General features: G+C 41.3%; 1 protein-coding gene and 1 long non-coding RNA gene across 3 annotated transcripts in view; one reads left to right on the top strand and one right to left on the bottom strand.

Annotated features, from left to right (window-relative positions):
• Window positions 1-14,189, top strand: part of LOC139589684 (uncharacterized) — a 65,668-nt gene that overhangs the window by 11,501 nt on the left and 39,978 nt on the right. The gene's annotated exons all lie outside the window — the stretch shown is intronic.
• HIF1A (hypoxia inducible factor 1 subunit alpha) overlaps window positions 1-14,189 on the bottom strand; it is a 35,469-nt gene that overhangs the window by 8,844 nt on the left and 12,436 nt on the right. For both annotated transcript variants that reach the window (XR_011679092.1, XM_071426233.1), the window contains exons 2-12: window positions 10,971-11,161; window positions 9,884-10,029; window positions 9,705-9,789; window positions 6,354-6,466; window positions 5,118-5,320; window positions 3,367-3,473; window positions 3,034-3,181; window positions 1,925-2,145; window positions 1,460-1,740; window positions 815-937; window positions 178-596 (exon numbers count right to left, since the gene is read on the bottom strand). Coding sequence is in view for 1 of the 2 variants with exons in the window: in XM_071426233.1 (XP_071282334.1) it covers window positions 178-596; window positions 815-937; window positions 1,460-1,740; window positions 1,925-2,145; window positions 3,034-3,181; window positions 3,367-3,473; window positions 5,118-5,320; window positions 6,354-6,466; window positions 9,705-9,789; window positions 9,884-10,029; window positions 10,971-11,161 (2,037 nt within the window). In the remaining variant the exon portion in view is untranslated. The remainder of the gene's footprint in view (window positions 1-177; window positions 597-814; window positions 938-1,459; window positions 1,741-1,924; window positions 2,146-3,033; window positions 3,182-3,366; window positions 3,474-5,117; window positions 5,321-6,353; window positions 6,467-9,704; window positions 9,790-9,883; window positions 10,030-10,970; window positions 11,162-14,189) is intronic.

Genomic DNA, 14,189 nt, shown 5'->3' with positions numbered 1-14,189 from the left:
GTAAAGGCTACCATGAAATTACCTTTAGGGGAGTTTACTATTAAAAAAGGACTCATTTGACATGTCCAAATTTAAATGTCTGTGAAGAACGCTGAGGATGAACACACAACAGCTGGCAGAATTTATATATAATTCCTTGAGCAGAACCAGAGCTTAAGCTGCACTTTTTTAAAATACCTTTCATTGAGAGTGACTGTTAGCAAGCTGGGTGCTCCTGGAGAAGGCTTTTCCACCTGCTCCACCGTTCCTTTCCCTGCCCTGATGGGTGAGGCAGTTCGACTCCTGCTCCCCCCGTAGGGCGAGGCGGGGGCGCTGCTGGGCTCGGGGCCCCCGCGCGGGGGCGAGGAAGGGACCACGATCGGCTTCACCTCGTCCCCGCGCTCCTGTGCCTTCAGCTTCACCTCCTCGGGGCTGCCCGAGCCTGCCTGGCCCTGCTGCTGCTGCTGCTGCTGCTGGAACAGGGGGATGCTGCCTGCACTCTGTGAGCCGGACGAGCTGCTGCTCTCCAGCGGGGACAGCTGATCGAAGGAGCGCAGCTGGAAGTCGTCATCCATCGGGATGTAAGGAGCCAACATCTCTAAATCTAAATCGGTTTCCTGGAATGGACAAGAGGGGGAACTTAGCAGTGTGGAAGAAAGCTCAGCTAGGACTTCATCAAGGTTTTTCCTGTTACCAAATCCTTACAAATTTTTTTTAATTTTATGTTTTAATCAAAATATTACATAAAAAGGGAAGGAGGTGCCTGAAAACATTCTAAAAAGGAAAAGTACATTCAAAATTCTCTATCATCTTATTCTAAGTTACTGTACATTACCTGAGTAGAGAATGGATTTTTTGCTTCTGTATCTATGGCAAAGAGTTTCTCCACTAATTCCAGTTTGAATTCACTGGCCATATCATTATCCACATCAAAGCAGTAGTCGTTGGGACTACTGGGCTGTGAAAACATTTTGAACACAGTTTTAGGTTTCTGTCACTGCATCACTTGCCATTGTTACCTACAGATTCTCTGCAAAATGTTCCAATGTAGAAACTAATCCCAAATTGTAGCTGCACAAAATTAAAATGGGAAAGGAAAACTCTTACATTTACCTGTATACACTCAAATTTACCCCACCAGGGAAGCACTTGCTTAACTGAAACCTGGAAGTAGCCTCTACAGTAATTCACTGCAAATACTTTGCTGTTTAGGGAAGCTGTATCTGAACCAACTGAATGAAAAAGATCAATCCCAAGCTCTCCTTGGTTCTGTCAGATAGTATTGCAGACATTTGCAAGACTCACTTTGATGAAAAGATATGACAATTTATCAGTTTTCTCAGATCATAGTGTGAGCTTAAGTCATAAGGTAGAAATAATTTCCCATTCCTGTCCTGGCTGCATCCTTAACCAGATCTGCCCCACAAGACCCAAGAGCACATCCATTTTAATGACAGCATATGCAAATGATGAAACTCACCTCAGGGGAACTTTGGCTGGTACTTGCATCAGAAGGGCTGGTTGGTTGTTCTTGCACCTGAGGCATGGTAAAAGAAAGTTCGAGTGGCTCTGTGTTTGGCTCCAGCTTTGATACAACTTCTCTATTGAGTGCAGGATCAGCATTGCTACGGAGTGGCTTTGTAGTTTCAGAGGCAGGTAGTGGGGACATTGCCATATTTATATTCTGCAATTTCTCACTGGATGAGGGGAGCATTACATCGTTATACAAAGGAACTTCATCACATTGTTGTTCATCAGACTCTATAAAAATTAAAAGAAACCATCAACCTAAGTAACAGTACTGTGTGTGTCTATGGACCTCATTAAATTGAAACAGCAGCTGAAATACCACTGGACAAGTGGTACTGGGAGGTTATTTTATGAAATCTACTATAAAAAGTAACTTTGCTAATTAACATGCTCTCCAATTTAAACACACACCCACCATTACTGCTGAAATCTAGAGAGATAATTGTGTCTCCAGCAGCTGGGGCTAGCACAGTTAAAGCATCTGGTTCCTGTTTAAGTTTTTCAAATAGGCTGTTGGTATCATCCAGGTCATCTTTACTGAATATTTTGGTCATTTTCATCTCAGGAGACTCCACTGGTTTCAGCATACACTCAGTTTGTCCAAGGGAAAAAATTAAGTCCTTCTGAACAATTCCACTGTCAGACAGAGAAGAAGATGACTGTTAAAGAACAGCTAAAAGGACTAAGTTCTGGCCTAACAGCTTTCTAGGTTGAAACTCACCCACTCTCCCCACCAAAAAACCCCAAACCAAAAGAAACAAAAAACACCCCACCACACATTTCCCACAAAATTACCAGGATAAGAGCTTTAAGATTTTTTTTTTTTTTGTTACTCATTCTTTCCTCAAAAGTAACAGACAAAGCAAGCACTAATTGTGGTGCAATCATAAAAAAGCAACAAACATAAACATGCTTTTCTGAAAGCATTGAAAAAGGAAAAGATGTTTAAAAAAGAGAAAAAAGTTGGATATTTCCTAAACTGCTTTTCTTTATTTTAAATGAATGGGAAATGTCTTGATAGACATATTGGGACATTCACTGAAGTTTTGAAAAACTAATTTAGGACTATTAGACATTTGCAGAAGAATAGTCAACCAGTCTGCTCTCAACTGAAGCTTTCAACTAAAAGACGAATTCTAAGGAATAAAAAAGATGGGATTGAGAATGACACCACTACTGCTGCTCTGACTCCATGACAAAGTTATTGGTGGAATTAACTGCTCCAGACTTGGGACAAAGATTATAGAGTTGTCTAGAATGCAAATGCTCAAGTGCTTCCAATCATACAGAAGAGGCTGGTTCTACACTCATTTGCCCACAGAGATCATCTACTGACATCACTAGACCAAAAAAGCATTTTGTTCTCAAATACAATTTCTAATCCTAGGACTGGCAGTATTCTAAGAAAAATTTCACTGGTAGGAAACAGCAGCATCATAACACACTCAGCAGGGGACCAGTGCCATCAGAATCTGCTTGGTCTTCACTATAAATGATGACAACACTGAAGTCCACTCAACTTACCTCAACACATAGTTCACACACACTATGCACTGTGGCTGAGAATTCTTAGTGTTGTATATAACAGTTGCTTGAGTTTCAACCCAGACATAGCCACCTTGTTTGGCCAGCATTCTGTACTGTCCTGTTGTCACCTGCCCTTTTGTGAACACTAAAAGCAGAAAGAACACCAGCTTCAATTACAGGCAGAAAAACCCCAGCAGAACTGTTTGAGGTCAGTATTCATTGCAGATTCCTATCTGCAACTAAAAGAAAGCCCTTGTTCTTCTGCTGCTTTCCCCCAGGGCTGTTTCCATCTCCTGTAGTTTGAGGGCTTTAAATTCAGTTTTCACTTACTGTCATGGTGTGTTTTGGTCAGATGATCAGAATCCAGTGCGTGATAATACTCATAGATTGAGCGACCCAAGAGCTCCTCTGGCTCATACCCCATCAACTCTGTAATTCTTTAAAACAAGAGAAAAAATTGCTATGTGAAAGCAGACACTGGCCAGCACAAATACCAGAGCATTTGGATGCTTGCACATCTAGAAAAACCTTCAGAATCACTTCCACACATATCAGCAGCAAATTTGGTTTACTGGAACTTTTCATTTTGAAATAAATTGCTATTTTGATGCTTCTTTAAAAGAGAGATTTCAGCAGGCATAGGATTTTACATCTCACTGAGTATTTATAAATCACATAGTGGGGATAGGATTTAACAAATCCCCACTTTTTAGACATTTTTGTCTTTTTGCTTCAAGGTAGACCAGCTACTTACAGACCAGCTTAGGCAAACATGAGAATTTAACAAAATAATAAAGATACACTTCAACAGTTTTAATCCTGCAACTAAGAGAAATTAGGAATCAGATTTACTCTTCCCACTCAAGCACTGCCTGCTTTTAAGGCAAGTGGGATTTCTTTAGTCTCTAGAGGGCAGTGCTAACCAGGGAAGTGCTTCTATTTTGCCCCATTCTAGATGTGGAAAGTGACCAAATAAGTACCTTTTGTGTGTACCATCAGTCCTAGAAAGGTTGTTACTGCAGAGGTCAGAAATTACCATGTATCAACCTCTTCCTGCGTCTAACTGCAACAACTAACTAGAAATTCACTTTTGTTATAAAATAAACGGGTAGTAACAAATGACACCAAATTAAAAACAAACAAAAAAAATTAAACAAACCAAACCCAAACAAAAAAAAAAAAAAACTTGAGCTATTTCCTTCATTTGCATTTATCAAATTTATCAAGCTAAGTTCCCAGAAGATAGGAAAATCAGTCTGATGTGTCCGACTACACCCCTGATTTGCACCAGAACACAGAATCTCATTTTTCAACAGCAGATGTATTACATTAAAAGTACAGCTGAACATCTGGGGTTTTTTTTGACAGAAGAAAGCAGACACTGATCCCCTGAGGAAGGGAGAGGAGAGGAAGCAGTAGCAATAAAATACATCTGACAAGTATTACACGCATACTCTTTTCAGTCACCAGAATGCCCCATCTTTGACAAACCTAAAATTCTGCTTTTTCAGTGTCTGGAAGAATCCTCTCATTTCAATTTAAATCACTGCCAGTATAGTAAAGACCAGTTTGAAGAGGCAGTTAACAGAAGGCAAAGGATTTATCCATAGAATCACAGAATGGCTTGGGTTGGAAAGCACCTTCAAGACCATCCTGTTCCAAACCCCTGCCATGGGCAGGGACAGCTTTCACTAGAGCAGGCTGCTCAGAGCTCCATCCAGCCTGGCCTGGAACACCTTCAGGGATGGGGTAGCCACAGCTCCTCATCAAGAATTTCTTCCTATTATCTAATCTAAACATGCCCTCTGTCAGTTTAAAACCATGGTCCTGTTACTGTCTGCCTGTATAAAAAGTCCTTTTCCTTTCTGTTATTCCAAAGTGATAAACCTGCATCCTCCTTAGATCTAAAAATCTGGCTTTTGAGTCATCCTGATCAGCTAGGAAAAGGCCAAACATGCCATCAATTATTGCATTGTCAAGATAAATCAAATTACTGAGAAGACAAACATTAGCCAAACATATACCAGCCCTGCAAATCTTTCAAATGAATGATTTTTTACAGTATAAATCATATACATTACCTTTCATCACAATAGGAAAATTTCATGTCAAGACTGTGACGACTGAGGAACGTTTTACTGTCCAGGGGGACCTCAATGTTTGATGGGTGAGGAATAGGTTCACAGATCAACACCAGGCAGGTCATGGGAGGCTTTTTGTAGCCACAGTGAGTCTGGTTCCCACACGTGTCGTACACACGGATGTGGCCAGTGCAGTGCAGCACCTGCAGGGGAGGTGGGGTTTAGAAAGAGAAGATTTGGTCTGTCAGAAAACACAATCCTATTTCCATCAGCACACCCAGAGCCAAGTCCTTCCCCGCCCCACCCCTCAGGGATGGCGGGAGGAGAGCAGTGGCCTCCTCCTCCTCACCCCACACATGCTGGGATGGGTTCACAGCCCAACTCCTTCCTCAGCAACAGCAGCCATTGCTGCATTTCTGTCAACTCTTCTCTCTAGTCACTGTAATGACACCTCTGATGAGCAGCTGCCTCAGCAAAAGGCATCCACAATTTAAATCTGAAAGTTATGGTAATAGTAGGAACCCCCATTTTAGATATTCTGCAGAGCTGATGACAGAGATCAAGTACATTCTTCAACAGACAGGAATGTTTGCATTTTGTGGGGCTTTCTTTTAACCATTCTGAAGTAGAAATAGTTCACAGAAACCAGCAAAGAAGTTGTTTGATCCAGAATAATCAAATTCAAATCATAAAAGAGAACTGTGAGCCATAATCCACTGGATACAGTAAAAGGTGACTTTGTCCAGAGGAGAAAATGCATTCACTGCAGAAAGTTATCAGGCTGGCCTCTTTTTGTTCCAACTGTTACAAAAGGGAGAGCCAGCAGCTTCAAAAGAATGGCATTGAAGTCCTTCAGAGAGACCTCAACTACCACATTTTCAGTGACAAATCAAAAGAAATCAGGGATCAGCATAAGTGATATCAAGTACTTTTTTCCCAGAGAAGGCTTTATACAATCATATTTGGTAATTATAATTGTTTGTAAGTAAATGACCTCTAATTTAAAATGGAAAATTCATTAAAAGAGTTTTGAAAAACTAATTTTAAAGCATTGTTTCAGTTACCTCTGTGATGTAGTCAGCATTAAAATTCAGCATAATGCAGCAGAATTAATTAATTATAAAGTACTTAGTGAAATTCAAGCTTGTTACATGAAGCAAAAATGTTGAAATACAGTGTTATGACATCTGAAGAGGAAGCTGCCAAACTATGCAAATATTTCTTTGCATTAGTTACCTTCCATGTAGCAGACTTTATATTCACTGTTCTTCCCCTGCTAGTCAGTGTACACTTCATTCTGAGAAAAAAGCTGCGCTCCGTGTTCTGCTCTTTGCCCTTTTTCACAGGACCTAGCAGAAGCAAAAGCAAACCAATTTTTCAAACACTTGGATCATCTTCCAAAGGCATTAAAAAACCTCCACAAACACCTTATAGAACTCTAAGACTAAGGGAAGACTCAAAAAATAAACTTAGAAGATTCATACACCTAATAGCACTTCTAATAATGGTATTTTTCAGAGCAAGTTTTACTATCAAGTAGATTAAAAAAACCTGAAGTTTCATAGAGTTTTAGAATTATTTGTGTTGGAAGTGACTTTAAAGAGACCAAGTCATTCCAACCCTCCTGCCATGGCCAGGGACACCTTCCACTATCCCAGGTTGCTGCAAGCCCCATCCAGTCTGGCCTGGAGCACTGCCAGGGATGGGGCACCCACAGCTCCTCTGGGCACCCTGTGCCAGGGCCTGAGCACCCTCAGTGGGAAGAATTCCTTCCCAAAAACCACCTAACCCTGCCCTCTGGCAGTGGGAAAGCCATTCCCCCTGTCCTATCACTCCAGGCCCTTATCCAAAGTCTCTCTCCAGTTCTCCTTTTAGCCCTTTTAGGTACAGAAAGGGACTTAAAGATCTCCACAGAGCCATTTCTTTTCCAGAGAGAACAAACCCAGCCCTCTCTCAGTCTGTCCTCACAGGAAAGGCTTTTGATGCAGCCCAGTTTCAATAATTTAAGATCAGGATTGTATTTGTAGCCAACTCCACACTCCCAGATTTCAGGAAAAAGGAGCAGGAAGAAAGAGAGACCAACTGGAAATTTAATATATTTTAAAATTGTGACAGAGGACAAGAAAAACATATGTAGAATAAGAAGCCTTGATGAGGTGGTTTCCACTGAAATGCATCAGTAATTCACTAAGAGGAGGTTCAAACCAAGCACCTTTTGGGCTCATTGCTCTTCAGGACTGCAAGTTTTTCAATTCAAAACTAACAACTCAGCTGTTTATATGCATCCAAGTATTTCCACGGTGATTTACACTCCTGGAGTAAACAGGGACCAAGTTTTTAAACACATTATTAACAGTCTTGGGAGGAAAAAAGTTGAGAAGCACTAATACAAATCAACATTGGCAGCACTTATTTTTTCCTTGCTACCAGCAGGCTTTAAGTTAAGTTTCTGCCTGTACAGAGGAGAACCTTGCAGAGTCAATTACTAGTTATGCTCTTGTGGGCATAGAAAATGTAACTGATGCTATCAGGAGAGCTGCAAGCAGCTCACAATGTGTACTAGGAGGAAATGCAGCAGCCAGGAGAAGGAGCAGTGGAAGAGCCAGTTTGCTGAGGCTTGCTGAAGAGCAAGGATCAAACCATGGCAGAGGGGGAAGTTTAGAACACATGAGCTCACTTCTGATACAAGTTTATACAATAATTTGTTCTCATCCTCAACAGACAATAATAGCTATGAAATTCTTCATGGTGGCTTGCATTGCAGTTACTGGCTTGAAAAAATTAATTAGAAAAATGTTAAAGGCCCTATGCAAACTTGTTTATTGCTTCTAGCAGAGGCAAAGACTAAAGGGCTCAAGCATATTTTATGCTACTTTAAAACAATCTTTATAATGGAGGAAGTGTAGGAGAAACTAAAGCAGAATTCGCAGAAGCAGCAAAAACTTATTTAATTCAGTAAGTTTTAAGAGTTAAACCAATCTAGAAATTGATAGCTGAAGATGACATAACATTAATGTTACCAAGTCCTGATGCATGAGGCTCTGCTTCTAGAAGCAGCTGTAAAAGATGGAGCAACTTTCAAGTCTGATTCAGCACCAGACATTATTTTTTAAAATGGCCAGCTTTGAAAGTTTAAAAAGCAGCTTCATAAAATGAGAATGCAGTTCTGTTTCTGCCAATTGCATTTATATTCACTTGCACTTGTACAGTCCCAAAGGGGAATATTTAATACTCAATTCAAAACCAAAATAATTCCACTGATGTAAGAGCTGCAGTAGAAGGCAACCTGGGAATACCAATAAATATAAAAATGTACTATTACTACTGTAATTTAGACTTCTGTCTGCCAACATCATTTGCAAAACAGCTTTTGTAATAATGGTTTCCAGACATCTGATTCCAGGCTGGCCAATTTAGACATGCTTGAGATGGTTTGCATGAAACTCAGTGCTAGGACATTTTTAAGAATAAGCTTTTGCAACAAAAGCAGGTTTTTTACACTGCTTTAGGGAAATTGTTCCCCCACCCCCAAGATGTATTACTGTATTCCAAAGGGGGAGGCAGGGGAGAAGTCTAATCTAGCCTTAGAAACATACTTCAATTCTAAGGGCAGACAAATTTACAAAATCCTTACAAAATCAAAGTCAGGCGCCTAATGCTATGGCATCTTATCAGGTCCTTTCCACTGAATTAAATAGGATGACAACATAAGACTTACACAAAATTTACAGTGCCACAAGAAAGCAGAGGTCAGGTTTATTAATTTATCACTATCTGAATTCAGAGTCCATATAAACCTCATTTGATGAAAGAGAAAGTAGAGGTCAGATTTTAGGCTTCTAACTACTGAGTAAAGCAGATTTGTTTGGAGACATGCAGGCTGCCAAGTCTTTATAGCCTTTATCAAATCTTTAGAAGACATAAAAGCTGTAATTCATGGGCAATTGTTAAATTTCAAAGCACACAGCACATGTAAACACGGTGTTCTGCTCCCTCAGATGGAGAAAAGAAGAGCCAGAAATCTGTGAAAAGATACCAATTTCATGCACCAATTAAAAGGTGCAGAGAAGCATCAACCCCAAAGCCCTTTTTTGGGCTGTTCAAGTATTCCCAGATCAGCATTTAAATACAGTATTTTTTTTTGTCTTGGGTCACAAATTGCTGGAAGAAAGCATTTGTTCTCAGCTGTCCTGTAAAGACAAGGCCAGACCAAGACAAATGCACCAACTGAGCTTCTCCATGTGCCTCTACAGCAATAGCTTCAAATCCTTCTCATTCAATCTACCTCTAATTTTATTCCTGTAGGCACTTATTCTTTCAACCCTCAAAAACTCCATTTTAGTAATTAATTTTGTTAGATTAAAGAATCCCAATGAAATCTCATTTCTTCTATAATTAGGATATAGCCAAAACATTTTGGTGATTCCTGTTGTTAGTGTCTCTCAACAAGGTTTCATTTGAGATTTAAGAAATAAAAATATATTAGCTTTTGAACTCAACACCATTTTCTGGCAGATATCCAACTGTATTAATGCCAACAGAAACTATCCATAAGTAAATTAAATTGATTTTTTTCTTTTTTCTCACCATTTCTGTGTGTAAGCATTTCTCTCAGCTCCTCGTGGTCACATGGATGAGTAAAATCAAATACACTGTGCCCCGTCAACTCAAACTGCAAAAATAAAGAGGTACATGGGTGTTTAACTTCACACACACAAAAATGGAACAGCTTTTTGAAACAGTCTTAGGAAGTGTCAGTATTTCACCTGAGTGAGTCCCATACACTTGTTCACGTTTTCAGACATGTAAATCATGTCCCCATCTTCAGACAGAACCATGACAAAGCCATCAAGAGCTTTCAAGTAGAAACAGTTCAGTTCCTTCTCCATTTTGGCTTCTGTCTCCAGCTCACCTGCAAGCAGCCACACATTTTTGTTTAAGCAAACACCAGCCATTCTTCACTTACCAGCAGGAATGACTTCTGGCACCAGTCTGCAAGGAGTCAATCTTGCAGGACCATTCAAAGCCAGTATAATTCATTTAGAGAAATGATCAGTTCAATTCTTCAAGCTCTAGTAAAGGTATCAGAAATCACAGAAAATCAGAGTGAGTTAACCCTCTGTGCTGTTATGTATTAACCAATAAACCTTCCACCTTAAGGAAAAGGTCTATGTGGCTAAAAATGTATTACTCATCTAAAAAAGGCATTCTAAACCTCTCAGGGGCTTTCTGGGAGAGCTTTCCAAGTCTGGCTACAAAGTTACTCCTCCACACAGTAGAGGCAGACATCATGAGCACAAATAACCAGTATACTGCCCATGGCAGGCTATCAGCTACAGGCTACAACCTGACTCAGATATTCCTGCAGTTGGAGCTGCAGACACAACACATCCTCAGCTGACTTCACCTCCAGAGGAGCACATCACACAAACACAATTTACAAAACTATTCCTTGCAGTTTATTTTAAGGGGACACAACTATAGTTAGCTCAGTCAACCTTGAACCAAGTACCTACAGCCAAAAAAGCACAGCTGGAACAAACAAGTTTAGAGGTAAAAGAGGTTTAAATAAAGGAATATAACTTTGGGAGAAGGGTCAGATAAGACTGAAAAGGGCACAATAGCTGTGACGAGACAGCCAGGATTCACCAGAATAGAAAGGGAAAAAATGAAATCCATTGAAGAGTGGATTTTATTTGTGTCATTGCTAACAGCTGATTTCTCCTGTAAGGCCTCCCACCTTCCCAGAACAAGAACACATCTACTAACACATTCATTTATTTACTGCTGACAGGCCTTACAAACACATTCCTCCTCAATTTCCGTCCCAGAGGGTGCCATGCTGTCCCTTACCGGCATCCAGCAGCTTCCTCATGCGCAGGTAGCTGATGGTGAGCCTCATGATGGAGGCCTTGTCCAGGTGTGCACTGACAGTGTGGGGCAGGGGCAGCTGGTGGGCCAGCTCATAGAACACCTCCGACTCCTTGCTCCTCCTGCACCGCGCCGCATCCCGCGACTTCTCTTTCCTGCGTTCTGAGCTAATCCTAGAGAAACAAAGTTTAGAGTTAATACAGGGAACTGAGCTCTGCAGGATGTGTGTCTTTGAAACTAAGTTGCCCAGCAGCCAACTGGAAGTTGAACAATGTTAAGATTCAGTTTAAAAGTGCAAGTGTAATTCTTTGTATCAACTTCTGCCCCGGTTGGGCTCCGCCACATGTAAATTCAAACCCACAGCCTTCAACGAGATCAGTTCTTCAAAGAGACACTTCCATATCCAGAACTTGTGGATCTGTGCAAAAGTCCTTTTCAGTTAGCACACATCTTGTGAGAGGCACCACAAATTACAGAGCAAAACAATTCACGAGCTAATGATCCCTGGGACATAATGAACCAGATTCAAAAAACCAGAGAATGGTTTGGGTTGCAAGTGACCTTCAAGATCAACCAGTTTCAGCCCTCCTGCCATGAGCAGGGACAGCTTCCACCATCCCAGGTTGCTCAGAGCCCCATCCAACCTGCCTGGAACACTGGAATGGGGCAGCCACAGCTGCTCTGGGCAAGCTGTACCAGGGCCTCACCACCCTCAGAGTAAAGAGCTCCTTCCCTATATCTGACCTGTATCTCACCTCTTCAGTGTTACCAAATACATACCCAAAAAACACATTTTCAGTCCTTTACCTGCTGTGCTACCCACAGTGGCCAAAGCCTTGCTTAGTTTGTGCAGAAACACAGGTGTGACAATACCTTGTGTTGGATGTGTTAGAGAATCTCTTCTCCCAGCCCAGCAACCAAAGGAGTCAGGATTCTCCTGTTCTGGTTTTCAAGGCTGTTTGTTTTCTGTTATCTATCACATTCTTTCCCTGACCTGCTGAGGTCTGTTCAGCAGGCCAGTCAAGAGGCACACCGCCCACTTTCAGGGCAGTGTTGTCTTTTTGTACTAAAAACTACGTGTACTTTATTTACAATTATTTTCCAATACCTATGTTAGTTAGTATGTCTCTACCTTAAACCAATCCAAAAGTGCCACCATCACCCAGAAGATGGAGGCTAGGAAGGAGGAGAAAGAAGGACAAAGCATGGCCAGATTCCTCCATCTTGGGACCCTGAGCACTCATTCCAAAAACCCCAAAATTCTACTTTTCACCCTGTGACAAACTAACTATCATTCTACTTAAACTTTCATGGCTTGTAAATCCTCATATAAAGTTGGCAATTTTTTCCATGGGTCAAAATCAAAGGCACGGGGGTCCTGGGCGCTGTGCCAAGGTCTCTGAGCCCCCTGGCAGGGGCTTGAGCCATCCAGGACAGCCAGAGGGATGTCCTGGGTTCTGACAAGAACCCTTCCAGCTTATCTCATACCTTCAGTGCTGCCTCTTCAGCCTCCAAATCCTGACCCTTCAAGCCCATTCAACAAATTACACAGTAGGTAATTTCCAGCTCCATGCTCCAGCATGATGGATCATGTACATTCTCCAAGTTCTTTCTTTTTTACCATCCTTACAAAGCCCACCTAACAGGTCAGACAAGCAAGGATACTCATTTTACATGAGATATGCTGCTTTTCAAGCAATCCAAAAAGTCCCTTCCCCAAAACTATTCTATGATGATTCCATGATTCACTCTTTCTCCAGAAAAGCCCCTTCCAGAGTCTCCCCTGCATTGGAAAACAATACCTCATTCTCCTTCCAAGCCTCTGTAGACCTGCCTCATCCAGAACATGAGGTAAAGAGCAGCTCACTGAGGGAAAGCACTGAAACAGTTAAGACTGTGAGTAACAGGGAGAATTCCCCCTTTTCCCAACACCCACACCAGGTCACTTCTGCCTCATGCATTTCATCAGATGAGTTTTGAACTAAACATTTTCACATAGGAGCTCCAAATTTTTCACACATGCAAAGAACTCAGCAGTGCTGTGATCCCTGAGGAAATAAATGCGCTTTTATTTTTAAATTACCAATACAAAACCACACACTATTATTGTATTAAAGTTTTCTTTTTATGCATTTAAATCTTCTGAAGGCACCCTGTCTTCATTTTGTATTCACCTGAGATATAAAAGGCAGTTGCAGTTTGGGAATTACCTTTTTTAAGATTTCACAAGACTTAAAAGCCATCTACTACCACTGCCAAATTCACATTGCTAAGTCTGTGGATCTGTGCAAAAGTCCTTTTCAGTTAGCACACATCTTGTGAGAGGCACCACAAATTACAGAGCAAAACAATTCACGAGCTAATGATCCCTGGGACATAATGAACCAGATTCAAAGAACCAGAGAATGGTTTGGGTTGCAAGTGACCTTTAAGATGAACCAGTTTCAGCCCTCCTGCCATGAGCAGGGACAGCTTCCACCATCCCAGGTTGCTCAGAGCCCCATCCAACCTGCCTGGAACACTGGAATGGGGCAGCCACAGCTGTACCAGGGCCTCACCACCCTCAGAGTAAAGAGCTCCTTCCCTATATCTGACCTGTATCTCACCTCTTCAGTGTTACCAAATACATACCCAAAAAACACATTTTCAGTCCTTTACCTGCTGTGCTACCCACAGTGGCCAAAACCTTGCTTAGTTTGTGCAGAAACTCAGGTGTGACAATACCTTGTGTTGGATGTTGGAAGCACAAATGCCTTGACACACGGAAGAAGTTTCATAATCCATGAAAAAGACAGAATAAGCTATCAGAATCTCTTTTACAATTACCTTCCTTTCTACCAACTTGATAAAACTGTATGCCATGCCCACCATCCTCTCCTCCTCCTCCTGCCACTGCCAGCAGAGAAAAACTCTTTCTGTGGAATGAGAAACATTAATGGATTGACATAACAGTAATAAAGACCTCTGGAAAACAAACTTGTGGGACTTATAGTGGTAAAAAACTGTGGACATACAATAGTCCCATTGATTCCTATGAATATAACCCATGTCCCTCAGAATGGCAGCCTAAAATATCTGGTAATATTTCCCTATATTGCAGCATTGAATTTCCCTGTGACAACAAATGTTCCTGTTGTAGTGATGGATATCTTGGTCTGAGAAGCTTGATGCTCCTGACATACAGGTATATCTGGAAACAGC

This window comes from Agelaius tricolor, unplaced genomic scaffold (assembly GCF_023055355.1).
Source record: "Agelaius tricolor isolate 1412-34295 unplaced genomic scaffold, bAgeTri1.0.p SCAF_5, whole genome shotgun sequence".
In the NCBI taxonomy this organism is placed as follows: Eukaryota; Metazoa; Chordata; class Aves; order Passeriformes; family Icteridae; genus Agelaius; species Agelaius tricolor.
The sequence above is the reverse complement of the archived record's forward strand: the minus strand, read 5'-3'. Positions and strand labels throughout refer to the sequence as shown.